At 45.8% G+C, this 22,452-nt stretch overlaps 1 protein-coding gene across 3 annotated transcripts in view; it reads left to right on the plus strand.

The window, feature by feature from the left end:
- Positions 1-22,452, plus strand: part of CKAP2 (cytoskeleton associated protein 2) — a 223,050-nt gene that overhangs the window by 130,572 nt on the left and 70,026 nt on the right. For all 3 annotated transcript variants that reach the window (XM_086935045.1, XM_086935043.1, XM_086935044.1), the window contains exon 5: positions 12,595-12,790. In XM_086935045.1, coding sequence (XP_086791171.1) covers positions 12,595-12,790 — 196 coding nt within the window. The remainder of the gene's footprint in view (positions 1-12,594; positions 12,791-22,452) is intronic.

Below are 22,452 nucleotides of genomic sequence, written 5' to 3' on the forward strand. Positions count from 1 at the left end.
ACTATCTTAAAATGTTCGTTGTTGGTAAAAATACCATCCAATGTATGGCCAGCCACATGTCGGCTCTGCTACAAGCGGACTCAAACCCTAACTTGCAAGATTGTCCAACAAGTGAGATGTATCCGGGTTATTATTAGCCTCCAAATGGAAGTTAAAATCCCCCAAAACAGTAAATGTTGGAGTGTCCAAGCAAGACTCCAGAAATGTCTGGAGCGAGCTAGAGAAAGGCGGTTCGACCCCTGGGTGGTCCGTAGATTAGTAGCCCCTGAAGAAGTTCGAAGTTATTTCCAATGTTAAAGGACAGTTCCTCCCCCTTTCGTGAGGATTGTGGCAAAATACGAACTGAAAAGCAAGATCCCTGAGGCTGATTCTCTGGACATCCAGATTGTTGCTCTCTTTTGGGACAGCATAACGGTCCAATTTGTTAGATTGCAAAGCTTTTGAACCCCGCACACCCCCAGTCTTGACACGTTCCATCATGGCTCTCTCCAAGTACCCCCAGTCTGGACACCTGAACTTAGGCAAAGCAGTCCCTCCACTACCAATAAATTGGCCTAGATCCTTGCATGTTAAAGGCGCCAGAGGGTTTCTGTATGCAGTCAATTGGTTCTCTTCCAGGGGATCCTCATCAATTGTCATAAGCATTAGAATATTCCCGCCCATGCGCGGGAATATTCTAATGCTTATGAATTTGATGAGGATACCCCTGGAAGAGAACTAGGATTACAGGTAAGTAACTAATCCTTTTCAGAAGGGGTATTCTCAAAGAGGAGATCTGTCCCTTTTCCGGACACGGATGTGGCAGCCGCCCAAGGAATCTCTGGACAATCCAGGTCTGTGCACCCAATCAGCGGCTCCAGGAGGCAGCAGGTCTCCCCTTTCCTGGCACAGTGGGTCCACCAATCACTTGACAGCAATATGGGGGCTCAACAGCCTTATTTCCACCAGTACCAAGGGGGACTGTGACTGCGCAGCCGAAGGTCTCCAGGAGGCCGTGTGTCTACCCAGCGCCCGCTAATAAGTCTGCAACTCTAGGGGGGGGGGGGGGGTGGAGGGGGACGATGACAAACCGGTTTTGGCTGTCTCAAAATCTGCTCCCCGGTCCGTGCCGGGTAGCAATGCGGAGCAAGTCAGTTGTCGGCCCCCTGCACACCAAGCGATCTAGTGCCACTCCCGTATGACAATGGATCAAGGGGCCACTGTATAGAGGCATAGGACGGGCTTCTCATCGTAGCGGCGGCGCCTTTTAAGACGCGGCGCCGCAGCGAGCACTGGCCAAACCTTCTGGAGCTTCCCTGTCGCCCCACGTAACACGGTGGGTCCCGGCGCAAGCCTCGCTGCGAAGCCCCACCTCTGCAGCGGCAGAGTCTACGAACTCCAGTGACTAAGCAGGTTAGCAGCAGCCACGTTTCTGACCCACAAAGGTGTTCATGCGGCCACTAATCGAAGTCTGCCCTCTTGGGGGGTGGGGGGGGGGGGGGGGGGGAGAGGAGCAACGCACAACAGTTCCATGCAGCACCAATATCTGCACCCCGGTCCTCGTCAGGCGGCGCTTTGGAGCAGGCTGGCGGCCTGTTCACAGCTCACAAAGCGGTCCAGGGCTGCTCTCCTACAGCAGGACCGATGGGGCCTCTGTGTATGACCGCGGGAGCGCACTGGCCACAACGTTCTGGAGCTTCTTCTCTGCCCCACACGACACTGTGGGTCCCGGTGTGAGCCCTGTTGCAAGGCCCCACCTCTGCAGTGACCGGAACTTCGGTCTCCGATGTAGGAGACGGGTCAGGATTAGTGGGTTCGTGTCCGCTACGTTTTGGACTCGCAAATCTGCCATCGGGCAAGCCGGATCTTGGACAGGAGGACGGGGCCGGTCCCGGAGCTGCGCCTTACGTGGCCATCTTGCCTCGCTGCTTGGCCACGCCCCCTTAGGCCACTGTTCAGGGAGATTTGTCTGCTTTCTGCTTTTCTTTGTTTGCCGGATCAACCGTGTTTAATAAACATCATCAAAACGGGAGATTTAAATAAAGGCCTCATTAATAGGTTTCCACCTACTCATTTTGTGTTGCCTCAGTGGGATTTGAATCTTGTTTTGGCTTTCTTGATGTGTTCCCCGTTTGAACCCTTACATAGTTGTCCATTTAGGCTTTTGTCCTTTAAGACTTTCTTGTGGCTATTACCTCAGCAAGGAGGGTGAGTGAGCTTCATGCTCTTAGTCCAAAACCCCTGTTTTTAATGATACATGCTGAAAAGATAGTCCTCAGGACCAGGGCTGCTCTTCTGCCTAAGGTGGTTACTCCTTTCCATCTAGGGCAGTCCATTACTCTTCCTGTGTTTTATCCTCCCCCTCGCCCTTTCAAGGAGGAGAAGAGACTTCACGGCCTGGATCCTAAAAGAGCGGTGAGCTTTTATTTGGACAGGATGAAGGACTTGCGAATGGACAATCTGCTCTTTCTGGGTTACGTTGGACGTATGAAGGGCAAGGTTTTGCACAAGCGCACTCTATCCAGGAGGATCATCTTGTGCATTAAGATCTGCTACGCCCTGGCTAACAAGGAGCCTCCTGAAGGTATTGGGGCTCATTCTATAAAAGCCAAGTGGTCAACTTCTGCTTTGGCCAGAGGTGTACCTGTAGTGGACAGGTGTATGGCAGCGACTTGGGCCTCCCTCCACACTTTCGCAAAGCATTATTGCTTGGATTCCGAAATGAGGTTGGGCCACTTTGCGTGCGCTGTCCTACAGGACTTTTTAGTATAGAAGTCTGGACCCCCTCCTCCGGGAGTGGGACTGCTGTGGGAATCCATTTAAAAGTTGAGGAATCCACAGGCAGATGTATCCATCAGAAGAACAAGTTACTTCCCTTCGGTAACGCTTTTTCTTGTGGATACAGCATCTGCCTGTGGATTCCTCACTGACCCACCCACCTCCCCGTTATCCACCCTTATATACCTTAAAGGTGTTTGTGTTTAACATGATTGTTTGATTTTGATGTATAATTTTGCATTGTGTGATGTTAGGAAATGCTGTTGCTCTTTGGCTTTCCTTTTTGATTTTGCACTATGTGTGGGTATTGAATATTGTATACTTATGAATATGTTGTCGGATCACCCTTTTGCCTCAGGCATGGGAAAAAGTGTGAAACTGACGTAATCACACCGAGAAGGCTCTCTTATGACTCAAGTGACGTCATGCGGAGTCGCGAGCAGAGCGGTGGCATTGTGGCGTTCTCGTCGGTGTGCAGAGCTAGGAAAAGTTTTGCGGAATGCTGTCACTGGGAATATTCTTAAGGTGAGTAATCCACAAGCAGATGTAAGGTGAGGAATCCACAGGCAGATACTATATCCACCAGAAAAAGCGTTACCGAAGGCAAGTAACTTGTTCGATAGACTATAATGGCCCTAGGCCACCTGATTAATAGCCCATCTATGTCCTTTAAAAAAAAAATAGGACCAAAGTTTAAACTATAACCAATCCGCATCTAGCACTCCTTATAACACTCCCAAGAGAGGCGGAGTCCCTCCAGTTTTCACCACATGTGGTGTGTGTGAAGGGAGTCTCCCAGAGCTCTGCTTAGTTTTCTTCTCAAACAGCTTTTTTCAACCTTAAAGGTATTATGTCCGACAGAGGCCTTTTCAGTCCCTGCAAGACCTGTGGGAGGAAAAGGGTTCATGTGGACGACCCACATACTGCATCTACAGCCTCCCTCCTTGACAGGAGGTAAAACAATGGAAAATATGTTGTATTTTCATCTAAAACATTGAGGAATAGAGAGGGCAGACTGCTCTTGTGGCTTCATAAATTTAAGTAGCAGAAAGCATCTTCAGATTAAGACTGGGATGCCTCTTGCAGGTCTCTTAAAAGAGCCAGATCCTAGGAGAGTATGTCTGAGGAGACCAAGAAATTGAAGGCCTGCCACCAGGCTAAAGACTCCTTAAGGCGAAATGTAGAAAATTCTCCAGCCTCGTCTTCACAATCTGCTTCTTCTGATAAGGAGAAACAATATTCTTCTGCCCTGTCGTCAGATTCAGTGAGGCATTAATCTTCTCAGAAGTCCCTTTCTACAGCGCCAATACCGGCAATGCAGCGGTCGTCGACCACAACTACCACACTTTCGTCAAGAAGTCAACTGTGGCTATCGGTGCTCCCTTCTTGTCGACAAGAATTCGACCATTGTCGAGGCAAGACCATCTACTAAAATTCCGTTGTCAACGGATCCACTAACTCCACCAACGATCCCATTGACTGTCCTGTGGATGTCTGATCTGTTGACCGCGGTCCCGTCTACCTCCGATCCATCGATGGTGGTCCTGTCACCTACTTCTAAGTAAGACCGCTCCATCCTGCTAACGACTATAATCTACAACAGGACGTATTACCAAAGTGATTAGGACCGTTTCCTGCCATGAAGTCACTTCCCCATGCAAGGTCTTACCTTTGCCACCAAGCCACTTACTAGACACAGAAGAATCTGACCATGTCTGTCCGTTTGTGACTCCTCTTAGCCCTACACATCTTCATGTCCAGTGGAGTAGGAGGACAATGATGACTAGGAACAATTCTACCAACATTATCCCGCTCCTCCAAGGTAGCTTGAGCCTTATAGGTATTACTTGATCCCTCTCAGACGGTATATTACACACCTCCTTGAGCCAGGACTTGCAAGCTATGTTATCAGATTACAGGAAGCAGTCTTCCCTCCACTACAAGAAGGGTGTAGTGACCTGCCATCACCACCTTAGCTTATCGCTACTCTTACTCCAGCAGGACCTCCTCCTGCTATTTCTAGGACACCTCTGTCCTTAGTGACAGAACCTCTTAGGGACGACCGTCCTCTTCGGATAAGAACACTGAAGAGGGCGAAATTTATCATCCTCATTCTCCACCACCTCATCTCCACATTAAATTTATAATTCCTGCTGAATCCCCTCTTCCAGATCGCTCTGTAGACCCTCATTCGAGAAATTCACTACTTAATTGAGACAGCGGCTACCAGATTCCTCCTTCCTATGACAGTAAAGCAATCCGATTGCTTCCTTTATAATTTTAAAGAACAAACCAGGAAGTCTGTATGCTCCCTCCCTAATATTGACAACATTTGGCTTAAGGGGTTTAATGTCATTAAGACTCCTGCTACAATGGCTGCTGTTCTGCTATGTATAGGACCCCTGAAGATTCCCTTTCATGCCTTACAGGGCACCCCAGGCCCGAGTCAGCCACATCTCAGGCACCGCTTGGATAATATTTGCTAATGCTTCATCATGGCCGTCATAACCGTATGAGCTGCTTTAGCATTACAATCGCCAGATTGTAATGTAATGCAGAGGCTAATGACAGGAAGCCAAGAAAATATTATTGGAAGGAGAATGCACGCCTCTGAGGTGCAGTATATCTATACTGCGTAATAGATATAGCCACCACAGGCTTTACACAACTGCCCGGCACTGCAGTATTAAGGTGCCAACGATGGCTTAAGGTGACCTCATTCAAGCATGAAGTCTAATCAAAGATCTGGACAAGGCTTATGATGGTGGTCATTTATTCGGCAAGGATACTGATGCCTTGCTAGCCATCCAGACCGATACTGATTCCGCCAAATCCCTTGGCACCCTGCAGTATCGAAAGTTGCCCTTTAGGGGAGCATGCTGTCTGGGGGTTTTTCAAGCTATAGAGGTGCATCCAGCAGTACCAGCCCTACCAGTCACAGTATAGACCTAGGTTACCAGCAGCCAGAATATAGACCACCATCTAAATCTGGTTTCTTTAGGCAGGGCTCCCACAAAAACCCACCACTTCAGGGCCTTGACACAGGTTGCAAGCAGTTACCTCAGTCGGGTACTAGCTATTATCCCCTCCCTTCCTGTTGGTGGGAATCTACAACAACATTCTTCACCAGCAAAACATCACCAGGTAGATTGATGTTAAATTTGGTCAACTATGACCACACCCTGGAGTTTTTAGAACGACCACCAAGCTCTCTGCCCAGGGTAGTGCACCATCCTTGTCTTCACTTATTAAAACAAGAGGCCAGAATAATTGTCTCCAAGGGAGCAATTGAGGGGTTCCTGTGACTCGAAGGGGAAAAGGAGTCTACTTCTGTTTTTTTTGCCATAGACGCAAGAAATCAAGAGAGTGGAAACCTATCTTGGATCTCAGAAAACTCAAATTCTTCAAGAAGCGAGCCTTCAGGATGATTAGTCTTAGACATCCTTCAGTGCCTCTACAGTGGACATTACATTACATGACTTTAGTGTAGAAGATGCCTATTTTCATATCCCCATCCATCCAAAACATCAAAGATACCTCAGATTCACAGTAGCTTGTACCAATTCAAGGTACTTCCCTTCGGTCTGACATCCGCTCCTCGGATATTCAACAAGTGCATGGCTCTAGGAGCAGTCACCCCAAGAAAGCAAGGTCATGAAGTATTGCCCTACTTGCACGACTTATTGCTAAAAGCCCCAACCTATGTGCAAGCAGCCAAAGCCATGGAGAACTGCCTGACCCTCTTTCACAAACCCAGTCTTATCCTAAACCATCGAAGACCTCCATTGTTCCCAGTCAGTGACATTCCTTGGAGCCGAACTCGACTCAATCCAGAACAAGGCTTTCGTCTCTCGAGAGAAGAGGGTGGTCGGCAAATTTAGCACTAAGCATTATAGGTACAGCCAAAAGACTAACAAGATCAGTTAAAAGAAACAAACCCTGGGTAACACGGTGGTTCAACATGTAGTGTTTCAGAGCACAGAAGAATCTTAAAATGGCTCCACATGCCAAGCCTAGTGATAGAACTCAAATTAAAAGCGCAAGACAGGCCTATGAAAGTATTCTAAATCAAAGGAAAGAAGAACCAATGAGATTAGCCTGGGAAGATCTGGTGAGAGCTAGTGCCCTCAAAGATTCTAAAAGCTTTTGAGACCTTATTAATTGCCCTTTTTTTACAGCCTAGGTTAGGCACACTGATTCCCTGATTTTTCGTGGATGCCTGGGAATCTCATTTCTTGGTCATATTTAACCCAAATCTTATTCAGTTAGAGAAAAGTGACGATTTGCCATCTGACTTCATCTCAACCTTCCAATTAAGTGTATCCCTTTCAGTAGCCGAGGTTGAGGAGGCCTTAGCAAAGGGAATCTGTATGAAAGTGCCAGGTCCCTATGGTGCCCCATTAGATTTGTTTTAAAGTAAGCCCAAACTTTGTGCACCGTTGCTGACCAATGTCTTTAAAGCGGTGGTGGTTGATCCAATCCCAGCACCTTGGAAGGAGGCCATTGTGGTTCCTGTGTTCAAAAACCGCTATAGGTGTGATCCTGCCTGCTACATTCCAATCTCACTTATCGACACAACGGCTAAGGTATTGGGGAGGGTGGTTCTTGCAGGACTTGAGACGTGGGTGATAGGCGCAGAAATCACGTCAAACACAATATGGGTTTAGGAAGGGGATGGGCACCATAGAGCAGGGCCTCATTTTGTCCCTGATTATGGGCAAGTATATGAAGGCCAGGAAGGGTTCTATCTACCTGGCCTTCATGGACTTATCCAGTGCGTTCAATACTGTTAATCGGGAGAAACTGTGGGCTCAAATGGATGTTGAGGGAGCTTTGATCTCGCTCTTGTGTAGAATCCATGCCTCCACCACCGTTGCCATAAGATGCAGCACTCCGGGGGGGCGGGGCGGGGGAGAGACTGGGCCTATTGTTTTCACAGGTGTACTGCAGGGGTGTATTTTGGCTCCTTTCCTGTTTTATACTAATGGCATAGAGGGATTTTTTTAATAGAGCAGGAAATTGACTTTCCCCGAATTGGAGGTAACCCGGTCTAATGGCTATGACCACAAACCGCCTCCAAAAATCCCTCAATACTTTTACAGATTTTAGGATGGCGCTTGATTTAAGTCAATTTTATTAAATCTTATGTGGTGTGTGGCCCCAAATCGACTGAAACTATAAAGTTTGAGGTAAGGGGTAAGACTATTGATAAACTGGCCAAATTTTTATACTTTGGGAACACTTTTAATAACACTATGACATGGGATCCTCTGATTACTGCAAGGGTGCAACAAAGAGCTGGTTACCCTTTATAAAACCAAATGCCTACCTGTTGCATCTTATGGGGCAGGAGTGTGGTGTGGCCATAAAACCCTCCACTTAGCTTCTGGAATTATTTTTTATAAAAAGGCTATTGATGACCCCAAACAGTGCCCCAGGTTCTTTTGCCATAGTGAGCTGGGGTTGGAATGTATAAGAGGATCGAATACATATTGCTCCTCTGCTTTTATGGGCAAAAATCTGGCTGTCTGAAGGATTAATGTTCACAAGGGAAGTCATTAAGGACTGCATTAATCTATGCAATACATGAGATGGGTGTTGGGCACTACTATGACTAACCTGCTAGCATTAACATAAACGTGAAAGTTATTATAAACGAGTCTTACCATTTTGGGGTAGCCGAGCACCTCTGTCGAGCTGCATCTACCGGTCCCTCACATCTGTCTCCGGCACAACAGCAATTTTATCTAACTTTTAATAATAATGCACACACACGATTTCTTTGAACCAGATCACGTTTATGCACTTTGTGGTGGCATTCCCAAAACAATCAGGAAGGGTCGACAAACTCACACCTTTTCCATGCAATAACCTGGCAGCTCAGAGCACGTTGCACTTTATACTGTCTTGCCCCCTTTATAAAGAGCAGAGGAACATTCTTAGCCCCACTTTTGAGGCTATCAGGCTTTGTACCTACACCGAAGGTTTTAATTTTTTGCATTCTTTGGCTACTGCTGTCATTTTAACTGCAGTTACTAATTATATTAAAGTTGCAATGACTATTAGAAATCGCTATGAGTCACAACAGATCAGGTATGCTGTAATTTTAAATGATACATTTTTATATATTCATGAAATGTTAGCATTGCTAAAGCAGCTTGTCGTACTGGGTATTTGGTACCAGGATTATACTCCTTTTTTTTAAATTGTGCAAATGCTAGGAATTGTTTCTTTTATCGTTTAACCTATGCTGCTGCACAAATATGCTAAGAACGTTTTAAAAGTGGATTGTATATTTTGGCAAACTTTTATGGTTCTTGTAACCAAATAAAGTTATTCTTGAGTAGCATTGCAGGAAGACAGTATTCTTCAGTGAGGATATTCAAATAGCTCCTAGGCATGCTTTCTTGGGCAATCTATTTAATTCCACTAGCTCGCCTCAAAATGAGACCACTGCATGAATAACCAACTACAGTGGGTAGAAGTGACTGGATCCTTCTAAGATTTGATCTCCATCACTTTACACATGAGGGAAGCGTTAAAATGATGGTATCTCAAACCACATTTTTCAGAAGGTCTCACATTTCTACAATTTCTTCCAGATTTCATAATCCACCAATTCTTCTAGGGAGGGCTGGGGAGGTCATTTGCAGGACCTTCAAATGCAAGGGAAATGATCTTCCTCAGACGACTAATGCAGATCAACAGCCTGGAGCTAAAAGACCTATTCCTCTCCCTGCAAGCTTTCCTCCCACGGATCTCAGGATCCTTGGTGCTGGTTTGTATGGACAACATGACCAGCATCTATTGCATCAATAAACTTGGAGGAACCGAGCCCCCAGCACTCTTCCATGAAGCAGAAGAGCTTTGGCTCATAGATCACAGGATAACTCTTAAGAGCCAAACATGTTCCAGGACTTCGTAATACTCTCGCAGATGCTCTCAGCAGGACAAAGGACCGCAGCCACCAGTGGGTTGGGAACCAACATAAGCTAGACAAGGTGTTCTCAGTGTTGGAAACCAGCACTGCACCTCTTTGCCACAGACTGCAATACTAAATGGCAGTTTTATGCCAGCAGACTCCCTCTCCCAGGATCGTGAGGAAATGTCCTTTCGATGCAGTGGTCTGTGATTATATGCATACACTGCCCCCAGACACCCCCTGGCCTCCTTGCCTAGATGAAAGCAGAACGCAGTCTCCTGCTGATCGCGCCCAAGTAGGCCAGTCGGTACTATTTATTTCAGAGCTGCTCCAATGCAATCTTTTCTGACCATGAACAGGGATCAGATGTGTCATCTGGAACCAGCATCTCTCCAATTGCATGCATGGCTCCTGAATTATGCACATTTCAAAATTTAAGGATCTCAAGAAGGCAGAGATTTTCTCTTCAAGTCTACAGTGGAGGCCACTTAAAAGACTTGCAGGATAAAATTGAAAAGATTCTGCATTTGGTGCCAACGGAACAATTTGCATCTGTTCTGCTATTCTCCAGAGCAGATCTTACCCTATCTACTCTCCCTGTCTAAGTCTGGCTTGATCTATGCGTCATTTAAGGTCCACCTCGCTGTAATCTCTGCAATTTATGAAAGGGTTATTCTGAACCTTTCTCCCCCACTGGCGAGAGCCCCATCCACCGGAATGGCATCTTAATGTGGGCTCTCGCAATTCCTGACGCAACCATTCGAGTCAGTTCATTGAGCTGAGCTCAAATTTCTCATAGTGAAAGTCGCTCTTCTCTTAGCTCTCACAGCTACCAAAATGGTTAATAAGATGCTGTCTTTTACCACTGAAGAACCTTTCCTTCGCTTCACGGATGACTCTGTTATCCTCAGGACAAATTCTAAATTCATCCCAAAGGTTCCCTTCAACTATCACCTTAATAAGACTGTTCTCAGGACTTACTTTCCAAATCCAATCACACCTGCTAAACAACCTCTATACTCTTTGGACATTAAACAATGTCTCAAATTCTACCTGCACAGAACTAAGCGTATTCACAAGACTGACCAGCTATTGGTGGCCTATGGACAAGGTGATCAAGGCACCACAGTGACAACCAACCATTGCCATATAAACCACCTCAGCAATTCAATTTTGCCTACCTAGGCGGGCACACCTTTGGTGAGAAGAGTTAAAGTGCATTCAACGAGGGCAGTCTCCACTGCGGCTGCTCTGTTTATGGCCTTCCACTGGAGAAAATATGCTGCTCTGCAACGTGGCAGAGCACCCACATGTTCACTCAGCACTTTGGCCTGGAATTCATGCAGCATACTCACACAGCTGCGGGTCAGGCGGTGTTGCTTCCTCTATTCCAATAAGGCCAGCCTCTTTAAATACAGGTGTTTTTTTTTCGTATTTATATTCAAGAGTTTAAATGTCCCCTTACTTTTGTATCATTTTGCTTATTGAAAGTTGTTGCACTAATGCTTATCTTAATGTCAATAATGAAGAGGTTTGCATGTTGAGATATATTTTCATCGTTTAGCTCTTTAAATGCTTTATCTCCAAATGCTTTATATACAAATGTATATCCGCGTTACCCACCATCCACTAAAGTTAATCCCCTTTATCATAATACTGCTTTCTATCCTGATTGAAGCATGTGAATCTATGAAAGACACCCCAATACTGGATAAGAAAAGAAGTTACTTACCTGTAACTGCAGCTATTCAGTATTGGTATCTTTCATAGATTCCCATGTGACCCACCCTCCGCCCTGAAGGGGCTCCCCTTTTAGTTTTGATATTACTCACACTGGGATGGAAAATCTGAGGGACTCTGCCTCTTTTCAGAGTGGTCTAAAGGGGTGCTAGCAGCTCATTGGTTATAGTTTAAACTTTGGTCCTTTTAAACAAAAATAAATAAATTAATCTGCTGGTCTAGGGCCATTCAAGCCTATGATACTTTTACCCTACTGCTTCATTATGGTACTGTGGGACTCTCACTTCGACTAGGAATGATTCAAGCATGTGAATCTATGAAAGATAACTGTACTGGATAACTGCAGTTACAGGTAGTTAACATATTTTCTTTTGTGCCACCAGTGTCTGGCTCTCCTTAAGTGCCTCCAGTGCACTCTGCATTTGACTAGAAGCTAAATTGGCCTCACTTATTGAGCGGTCTTCAGCAAGCCTTCATTTTTGATAGTTGCAGAATAAAAGCAATGTTTCATGGATGATTTTAAATACACAAACTAATCCGTCCTGGACATTTTGCTGCTGAAGTGTGAAGAAATACTCCTGATGAAGGCTCTTCCTTCTCCATATTATTTCGGTGCAATTGTCCCAAAAGGAGAACATGTGCACACCGTATTTACTGTTGTTTCCATTCATTCCCCTTGTAGAAGTGGGCCAGTGCCATAAGTGAGAGGTATGTAACCTATGAGAGAATGCAATATTTCATGTTAGTTGTAACCTGTTTTCACACCAATGTGTAGCTAGTATAAGGGCATTCCATGCTTTCCTGTCTGTTTGAAAAGGGAGTGGGTCTAGTAGAAGGGTAGATTAAGAAAAAGAATGTTTGTAACCTCGTCCCTTATTTAGAAATATTTGACCCTCTTTGTCTAGATTACTCGCTTCCTGAAACTAAACTGATGGGGAAGTGGGAAGATTAGTTGCTGTAGTGCTGCTCACCTTTCTTTCCTCCAAAGACGTCCATGTGGATCAGGATAAGTAAGGCAGTGGGCTAAAAATAAATACAAAATAACTTGTGGTTCTAATAAAACTGTCTCTTGTTGTTGCAATTTCTGGTTTCTTTATTTTCTTCCTCACTTATACAAACTCGTTAGAATAGTTATGGATTCTAATTGACCTCACATTGTCACTTTTTTAACACAGGGCCCGGCTTGCTCGGTGGCAAGCTTCAAAAGGTAAGGTTATGAAGAGACCACCGATGGCAAAAACTAAGGTGCCTCCGCCTGATGTGCAAAAAGAAATCGCTCCTTTCATCCCAGAGCGCGTAAATGATGACCTACAAAGATTATCCACGGAAGAAGCAGATGAAAAGGACTCTGAATGCACAAAGCTAAATCAGGTATACCAGTACTTATATGTACAGTGTTAGCATTTCATAACATTTCAGTGTACCTGTGAGGCTGTCGGCGTACCTTTCCTTACAATGCGTCCATGCAAAAAGGCTTAATGCTGTAGAAGCTTAATTCAGCAGTCTGCGTAACGTAACGTGCGGCTTAACTTCAGGCAGTTTGTTTCCATTTTCTACTTCTTTTTATTTAATGAAGATGGGATTGACCTTTTTTTCAGACTATTAAAGTACACTCTTGCTGTAAGATGCCTTTCCTCCAGCCTAGTGTGGCCAAAGTGTTTTGTTTCACAGACCTTTAATAATTTGAAAGAGTAACTCCGGGCACATTTTTGCAGTGCAGGAAGAGACCCACTAAGAGCACTGAATAAAGATGGGAACTGATGTCAGTGTGTTAGGTTGTGCCCTTTTATAGCTCAGATCTGTCCGAGGGATGACCTAGAGTTGTGGCGTTGAAAAACTCTGCAAGAGTTTTACAGATCTAGTCTGGTACATGGATGGAATTGCAGCGTGAGTAAGTTGCAGGTAGATGTAGTATTCACAAGAAAGATTGTTAACCAAGGTAACTTATTCTTCGAGGTGCTTAAGGTCCTTTGGAACATATACGGTTTTAAAGATCTAAATGGGCTCTGTTGAAGATGTAGTCCAGTATACTTTACTCAGTTGACGTGATGGTGTTGAAATAAGATGTCCTTATTGAATCTCCACAGCTCCAGCAAGTGATGCCTGGGACCCAGTCTTGACCCTTGGCCTTTGGATGCATGGAGATGCAGGAGTCAAACAGAAAACCTGAGGCTGGTTCATGCCCCATTGGGCCATTCTAGAGGGCCTGCCTTTTCCTATCTGTAGCCAATTGCTGTCCTTAAATTTAAACATTGAATCATTTTGGTTCCATATGACATCTCCCACAGCAAGGCTTTTTGGTAGGTTATTTTGATGTCTTTAACACTGCCCAGCATCACTTTAGGACAGTCTCCAAGGAGGACCTGACTTTGAGATCAGTACTCCAACAGCACCTGACGTCGGAACTGTGAAGGCTCCGGCCTCCGCACTGCTTTAGAATAAACCTTTTCCCTGCAGAGATGGCCATTTGGACCTCTGTGCAATCTCCGGTGCCATTCTAGGTACCACCCCTGTCCTTAAAGTTGGCATACATTCTTTGAGAAGCAAACACCCCTCTAGAGCCCCGATATTCACTCGAATGGAGGAGCCCTTCAGGTCACATTATGAAATTTTAGACGTGCTTGACCGGGATTATAGGTGCATTTAGGTAAATGTTGCCTGAACGGGATTATATAGTAGTAGTAGTAATAGCTTTATTTCGATACGGTACATATCATAAAAGCAATACGGAACATCAAGTAAAAACATTACAAGGGTACATAATATAAAATACCGTAGGGAATCATAATAAAAGCAGTAAGACATAAGTGTGCAAGTATAAGATATCCTTCAACATATATACGCCAGTATAAGATGCAGTTCAACAGGGAGCACATTACTGGATCAACAGCTTCCTTGAGGTTCTTATGCGCCATGCCCAGCCTAAAAATTTTGCGATACAGCATGCAATAAATGGGCGGGCATCTGAGCGCAGTATACATAGGGCTTCTAGGTGTGATCTTGTTCCCAGGCTCCTACACAAGGGCTTTAGCCATTTCGATCTAGGAGCTGCATAGGCATTGCACTCAAACAATAGGTGGGCGACAGACTCAACCCTTGAAACGCAGAACGGACAATACGGAACCGTTTGTAGTGGAGGGTTCCAGGAGGAAGTTAGCAGTCCTAAGGGGAGTACACCCACCCTAAATTTAAAATACAGTGATCTGTCTCCAGAGTTATGAATTAAGTCCAGATAAGGTTCCCTGTGGGGGAGCTCCTTAACTAGCAAAAACTGGGCGACAGATTTGCAATGGTTGGAGTTACACATTCTCTTATTGTTTACCCATAACCAATAGGCCTTCTTTAGGAACTGTTTGGGCGGTGCTGTTTTGTTAACCCAAGCGTCTCCTAAACCCAACTCATAGAGCAGTCGTTTGACCTCCCTAAGCCAGGATACCTTGTTGCAACCTGGAAGGGACAACAGATCTTTTAGGGCGTCAGCGTAACTACACAGTTCTGGGACATTCCATATCCGGGACCAGAGTAGCAGGGGACGCAATTTTGCTTGTTCACAAATTGGGCGGGTGCCTGTATCTAACAGGAGGGGGATTGTAGGAGTACTGTGGGGTAGCCTCATCAGATCTTTATGAAAGTTGTTTTCAAGATGGGCCAGGATATCCACTCTCTGCGTGCCCCACAGTTCTGCGCCATACAGAGCTGCACTTACAACCCTTGCTCTATAGATATCTAGCAGTGCCCCAATTGGTTTTAAGGATGAGGCTCGTTGTTCCTTGAGCAAGGCTCCTGTGACCCTTTTATGAGTCAGAAACACCTTTTGGTGGTGTGCCTTCCAACTCATGGTATCGCAAAGACGTATTCCCAGGTAGTCAAATTCTTTGACTCTTTCAAGGGGGATAGAGTCTAAGACAGGAGGAGCAACGGATTTCTTGGGGGGGTTAAGGACAAGGAATTTGGTCTTGCCTATATTTATAGCCAAACCCTTGGTATCACAAAAAGATTTGAAGCTAGAAAGCAATTTCTGAATGCCCGCTGGGGATTTCGAGATCAGGAGGGTGTCGTCCGCAAACAGGAGCGTTGGAACTTTTCTTCCCGCCAGGGTAGGTGCATCCGCAGGAAGTTGCAGGAGATGCTCCACCACTCCGTTAACATAAAGAGAGAACAGAGTGGGGGCAAGCACACACCCCTGGCGGACGCCCCTATCTACAGGGATACGAGTTGTTTTTTCTCCCTGAACACCCCATCTGATCTGGGCGAAATTGTCTTCATGGAATTTTCTAAGCAAGAACAGCAAGTAGGGGGGTAGACCTAATCCATCAAGGACATTCCATAGTAGTGCCCGTGGGACCAGGTCGAAGGCAGTTCGCAAGTCTATAAAGACTAGATACAAAGTGCCCCCTACCAGCACCACCACTTTCCAATATAGCATTAGAAGGCGGAATGTCTGCTCGATGGTGCCTGTCCCTGTTCTAAAACCTGCCTGAAAGTCGGACAGGATCTTTTCCTCATCAGCCCACTGCAAAATCCTACCCAATACCACTTTGCCCGCAACCTTCTGGGTTGAATCCAACAAACTGATAAAGCGATAGTTGGCTGGGTCATCCCTGCTGCCTTTCTTAAAAATTGGCACAACTTCAGCGCCCCTCCAAGAGTCAGGAAAAGAGCCTCCTAGCAGAACCTCGTTTAGAAGTGAAGCAATTAATCTGCTCCACACTGCTGGGTAGGACTTCAGTAGATCACCTGGGATCCCATCAGGACCTGGAGCCTTATTGGAGACGATACCCCCAATTGCCCTTTCAACTTCCTGGCTAGTGAAGGGGCCGTCGATGGCAAGGGGATTAGCTAATGGACTGGACAAAATTCCCGGACATAAAGGAGATGACCCCAGTGTAGCAGAATATAGCTTGGAGAAGTGAACAAACCAAGCGTCACCAGGGATGTTACAAGTTATTTGCTGGTCAATGGGCTTATTCCTTGCTCTTAGAAGATCCCAAAACCCCTTTGAGTCCTTTTTGCTACTTGCCTCAGTTAGCTCACACCAGAAATGATATTCATGAGCCTCCTTCGCCTCAGCCACCGTTTTTTCTGTAGAATTTCCTTGCGGATCTAATAGTGGCTGGATCCCTGTTCTTTACTGCAGAAATGAGCTCCCCCTTAGCAGCTCGGCATTTAGAGGAATACCATTTATCTCTAGCCTTGGAGGCACTTTTGGGTACAACCCTGGCCTTGGATTGGGGAATGATAAACAGTTCACTCAGTGCTGCTACGGTCTCTGAAAATAACGGTAAAACTTTTATACTAGATGGACTTAAAGCGTCAAGCCGAGGCTCCACCACAGACAAGATGGTCCCGGCTTGCACCAGCCTTGCCTCGTCTGCTTTGACATTTGCCCACTTCAGACGCCTGCCACAGTTAGACGGAGCAATTTCATGGGATGATTTCCAGATATGGACAGGCTGATCTTGCTTCTTCATCTGCCAAGGGGAAGTGAGGGTTAGGCAAAGGGGGTTGTGATCACTATCACAAGACGCTATAACCTCCAGGTCTAGGTGGAAAGGCCAGAGATTATAGTTCAACATGATAAAGTCAATTCTGGAGGTGCGGCCCGTCCTGTTGTAAGTATGAGCACCCATAAGATCCGATTTAGATCGACCATTTGTTGATCTCAAGTTGTGTTCCATGCAAAGTGCATTGATGTCTATCGCACTTTGCGTCCATTTTGGAATCGGGTCGAGGGTCAGGATTCCTCTTCTTGTGTCCTCATCAAAAGAATCCAAAATATCCTCCTTTGCCAATGGTTCAAAACAACAGTTAAAGTCGCCTGCAAGAAGAACATAAGAGTCGATCTTGCAAGCAGCTAGGTCGTTGCTTAGACCTGTCGATGGTAGACTTGATGACCCGCTCCTAGCGCCCCTCAAATAAAGATTGAAAACCTCTAACGTCCTTCCCCCATGGCAGTGTATTGAGATCCTTTGGAGGTCAGGAGATTGGGTGGACTTTTGGCTCACTTTTAGACCCAGAGCAATGCTGACCCATATTAGAAGGCCGCCAGACGGGCGACCCTTAGATCCACTTTGTTGGAGAGCTGGTACAAAGTAGGTTGTAAAGCCTACTCTATGTTTTGGTTCCTGGGACCAGGTTTCTTGCAGAATACAGATGTTATAGGGCTCTAAGAACACATTCCATTCTGGGTTATCAAGGTTGCGAGCAAGCCCTGCCACATTCCAGCTTACAATCTTTAGCAGGGGTACATCTATGGTAGACTGACTAGGAGAGTGAATAGGTACGGATGGAATGGGCACAGCCAGTAAAGGTAGCATTTCTAAGGGCTCACTTTGAGGAATTTTGAGAGCCATGATTTCCTCAGGCAGTTTTCCCACTGTTAAGGTGGCCTGGGTGGGTAACGTGGATAGAATGTGGGGAGGTGCCAACTGATCTTCCCTACCTTGTGGGTAAAAATCACCTAGAGCGGTCAGGTCAGCTGGATCTACACCGCTCGAAGCTATCAACCCCCCCCCTCTGAGAGTGGACTATTTGATGTTCTTACTAGGCCAAAAATGATCAATAACTAGGGGTTCAGTACACACGCGAGGAGATTCGCAAGGCCCATGAACTTGCAATGGCAATACATTTCCCACTGGATGGAAACCAGGGTGCCTGGAGAGTCAATCTACTTCCTCTAGGCCTCCAAATCTGTTTGAAGTTGGGAAGCCATTCCAGTGTGAAAAGGAATTCACACGATTATTAGGGCGGCTTCTCCTTGATTGGTGAACTAGTGACCAGTTATCCGTTTGATTGTATATGGGGCGCGGGGGATAAAAAAAGGACAGTGGCCTAGGAATGACAGAGGACCCTTCACTGCAGGGCCACAAACATATATGCTGTGCTATGTGTGGATCGTCAAAGGTTACAACTATACAATCCCCAGGATTGGTTTTCCTTGTTGGGCCCACCCAAGGAGTTCTACGCACCATCAGGACTCTACTTCTACGGCCATTGGGAATAGGTTTATTGACATTAAGCCAATGCATTATTTTATTTTTCAAGGACCAGTGATTCTCGTGTTGGCCGCTACTAATCTGGGGAACACCCGTCAGCACAACTACAAAGTCGTTGGCCTCCGGGGGGAGGTCAATGTAACCCCCTCTAAAGTTATTCTTTGCCGGGAGATCCTGGGTAGGCTGGTGGGCCGCTTCGCCAGGATGGAGTTTGAGGGTGGCTCCAGGTTTAGGGTTGGCAGGTAGGTGTGTGGAGGCCCGTTTAGGGGCCTTGGGTTTTGTAGCAGTTGAAATTTGGTCCACAGCCACAGTCCTCGGTTTGGGGACCGGGCGTGAAGTACTTGGTATTGTAGGGAGAAGTTGATGGGCTTGTGATGTGGGAGCTAAAGGTGTAGGATCAGCTACTGGGAGACCCTGGTTCTCAAGACTTCTCAGGCCGAGAGTGGCCAGAGCAATAATGCTCTTTTCCATCTCGAGTAGATTGTTTTCGATCCGTGAGAGTCTGAGATCTAAAGGGGAAAGGGGTTTTTTAAGGGATTCCCATACCAGATCTATGAATTCCCTATCATTTTTACCCAAACCATCTACCTGTAAGCCCTCAGCCTCTAAGGTGATGTTAGGTGGCTCAGCAGTTGACCCAACCCCCCCTCCCTCCATTAGGGGCTGCTTCCCAGGGACCCGAACACCTTTTGTGTTAGGTGTCGAGCCTTTCGGCAGTGCCAAATGTTGTGACACCGCGATTTTCGCGTTCTTCCGAGAATAAGCGGAACGAGATCGATGCTTCCGTTTTGGTTGGATAACACTAGTGGCATTAAATAACACCGGGGGGGAGATTAGGAATAGCATTCTGAGTGCAAGAGGTGGCAGGTACACTCATTTCGTCTAGTTTGGGTGGATGGACGGGGGGGCGGAGAAGGGGCAAGTGGGAGCGGGGTCAGGTGAACCTCAGCCTGTGTGACTACACAATGGGGAATAGGAGGGCGCTCCGGAGTAACCGCAGCGGCTATGGGGCTTAGGGAGGATTTTTTGGAAGTAGCAATAACCTCGGACAATCTTCTAGCAGCTACCAACTCTAGAGATACCCGGGCTTGAAGTTTAGATATTTCTTGATCCATAGCAAAGTTGGTGCGGGTAATGAAGTCATCCATGGGGCCACTAATTGGATGGCCACCTTTAGAGGCCTTACTCCTGAACGGGATTATATGTGTATGGAGGGAAATTATGCAGACAGCCCCTGTTTTCCGTGTTTAAGGATGCTGGACTTTATCTAGACCTTCAAATCGGTACGGGTCTTGACCCCTCCTCAGAAGGTGGTATTCTGTACCCTGCTTGACCTTCTGTCAGTTATGTTACATTTCAGTATATGCAGAGGCTCTGGAGTTGCTCTTAATGCTTGTGGAGTCTAAGCAAAACATCACGAGGGAAATTCCCCAGCCTACGTTTACTGTTGACTTTAAACTATGCATTTATGGAGCCAGTACTGTGCTACAAAGCTGCCATAGTAGTGGTGCCTTTGGTCAGGTCCACAACACTCACTATGCACTGGTTTGGATTGTGCCCCTAGATATCTAGAATGATTGTTTCGTCTACCTATCCAACATTTTCACGAGCAAATTTACTTTATTTCTTTTTATCTTGCTACCACTTTGCAGCTCTTCACCGAAGTGCTGTCTGGTGGCGGCTTTTCTCAAGAGGTCAGAAGTACATCCATTCCCATACTTTGACAGCTAACTTGTGAAGGTGGGGTGTTTCATTCTAGTCAGACCATATTCAGCGCATCATGACTACGTCACAGCCTATGCTTTTTAGTTGGTTTACAGTAGCCCGCCTTATTCTGCTCAGAGGGTAAGCTTTATTGGTGCAGTGTTGCTGTATGAAAGCTTTTCCTTTGCCTCAGGCTTCTGAATATTCAGGATATGATTCCAATGTTTGTGGCTGTGTATATGATCACTGTCCTTGGCTTGTTTTATTTAATGGCCTTATGCAGGCTACTTGAACATGTCGGATGAAGTGGAGCTGTAGAGAAGTCTGGCACCGGCATCAGGGGTGTCTTGGTTCCAATGTACAGTTCTTCTGGTTCTCCATTTGTATAAAAAAAAAAGTTCATTTAGTCCTATCTCCGTTGTCACGGATTCCTCCTTGTTGATCTGAGGTGCAGGTCTTAAGAAGTTGATGGAACACGTCTCAGTGGTCCACCATTCAGGAACATTAGCACATAACTGTGCTGGTGTTTTGGGCCGTACTCCTGCATTGAAGGCCTTTCTCTTCTCCATTTGGGGGTAAGTTGTCCACATTATTTTAGACCAAGCAATCCGTTGGATGAAAAGACCGGTCCTGCATTTGGAGGCCTTGTGTTTGTAACAGGCACTCTAATACTGCAGGTTGATAACTTCAGTCTCCTGTCACAAGTGGATCATAAATGGTAGCTTTATTGCGAAGTGACTGACCCTGATTTGAATGTCCTTATGTGAATCTCTCCACAGTGGTTTTAAATAGGAAGTGTCTTTCCTGTACCTTTCGTTTTCCTCAAATATTTTGTAGGGAGCACGTTTTAATCTGCCTATTTGCAGGGCCTGTTTGATGCATTCCTTCTAATCCCTCTGCTTTTGCAGGCCCTGTAGAAGATGTAAGAGTATAAAGCTAATAAGATTAATTAATCTAATTTCTTTTCACCCCAGACTCTGCAGTGGGGTTTTAACAGTGCCAATTGACCGCCTTCTGCCTGCTACTCGAGGTAGCGGACATTTTAGCTGTCAAAAACTCACTACCAAATAAGGCTAAACAGGCCTATAATCTAAAAGTTAATTTCTTGGTGCAAATCTGTAAGCTTAAATCCATTTTGAGGCTCGCTTTTCTGAAATAGAGTGCTTTGCATGTTCCCTTTCTCAACAAGGTTCAGCAGTCATTACCGTTAAGTGGTATGTGGCTGCTTTACATCTCCCTGAACTGTTTGTTCTGCTCATCCTTAGTGGCATATTTTCTTGAAACAACCGCTTTCATGCCGATTTCCTCCCACGCTCTTCATTGTTCTTCAGTGAGCCCTAAACCTGTTAACTCATCTGATTGGATCAACCATCTGGGTGTGATATTTGATAACACCTTGTCGTTCGACACCTAGATTAATAGAACAATGGGTTTCTTCTTCTGGATTATTGGTATTCTGAAGTAAATATTACCTTTTCTTCCAAAAGAGCTGAGGGTGTCACTGGTCATTGTTCTTATCACCTCTCGCTTAGACTACTGTAATGCTCATTATTTAAACTCCAGACAATATTTTTTAAATAAGCTCCAAATCATCCAGATTGCTGCTGCATGCCTGGTTCTGAGTATACCCAAACTCTCTTCGTTTAGGGAGGGACTGAGATTGCTTCATTGGCTTCTAGTTAAGCGAGTGTGCTTTAAAGCACACTGACACACAAGATGATGGCACTGAATGTGGCACATTGGCAGAACATTCGCCCCAGTCACAGATCTGGGTTTAATCCATCGTTATTTTGTTCACACGCCACCCCTGTTCAGACATGGCCATATGCAAATCAGTCTTGACCCTGTGCCTCATGGGTTAGGTAAGGACTAAGATTGCTTCGTTGGCTGCTAGAAGAGAGTGTGCTTTAAAGCAATCTGCTTGACACACAAAGCCCTCCACACTCCGATAGAGTAATCTCCGGACAACCCTTACTTGGTATATGCGCAAAGAGACTGCTGCGTTCGGCTGGACAACCTATGGGGGGGGTTCCTTTGTGGGGGAGGGCGTGTCAAACAGGCCTTCACTGTGGCATCCGCCATGCTCTAACTCCCGGTGCATTTCAGCATCCTCAAGCAAGTTAAAACCTGGCTTTTTGCTGATTAAAGCAGCTTTGTTCCTCTGTTATTCCTCCTGCGTAGTGCTTTGATGCCTTGTTTGGTGTAATAAACTCTATAAGTGCTACAAATACCATTTGAACCAGTGCACAAATTGTTCAGTGTCTGTATTCCTAGTGGCTATCACTTTGGCCTCTAGGGTTCGGTGACTTCTGAACCTTCTCTGTCCGAGAACTA

This window comes from Lissotriton vulgaris, chromosome 8 (assembly GCF_964263255.1).
Source record: "Lissotriton vulgaris chromosome 8, aLisVul1.2, whole genome shotgun sequence".
Classification (NCBI taxonomy): domain Eukaryota; kingdom Metazoa; phylum Chordata; class Amphibia; order Caudata; family Salamandridae; genus Lissotriton; species Lissotriton vulgaris.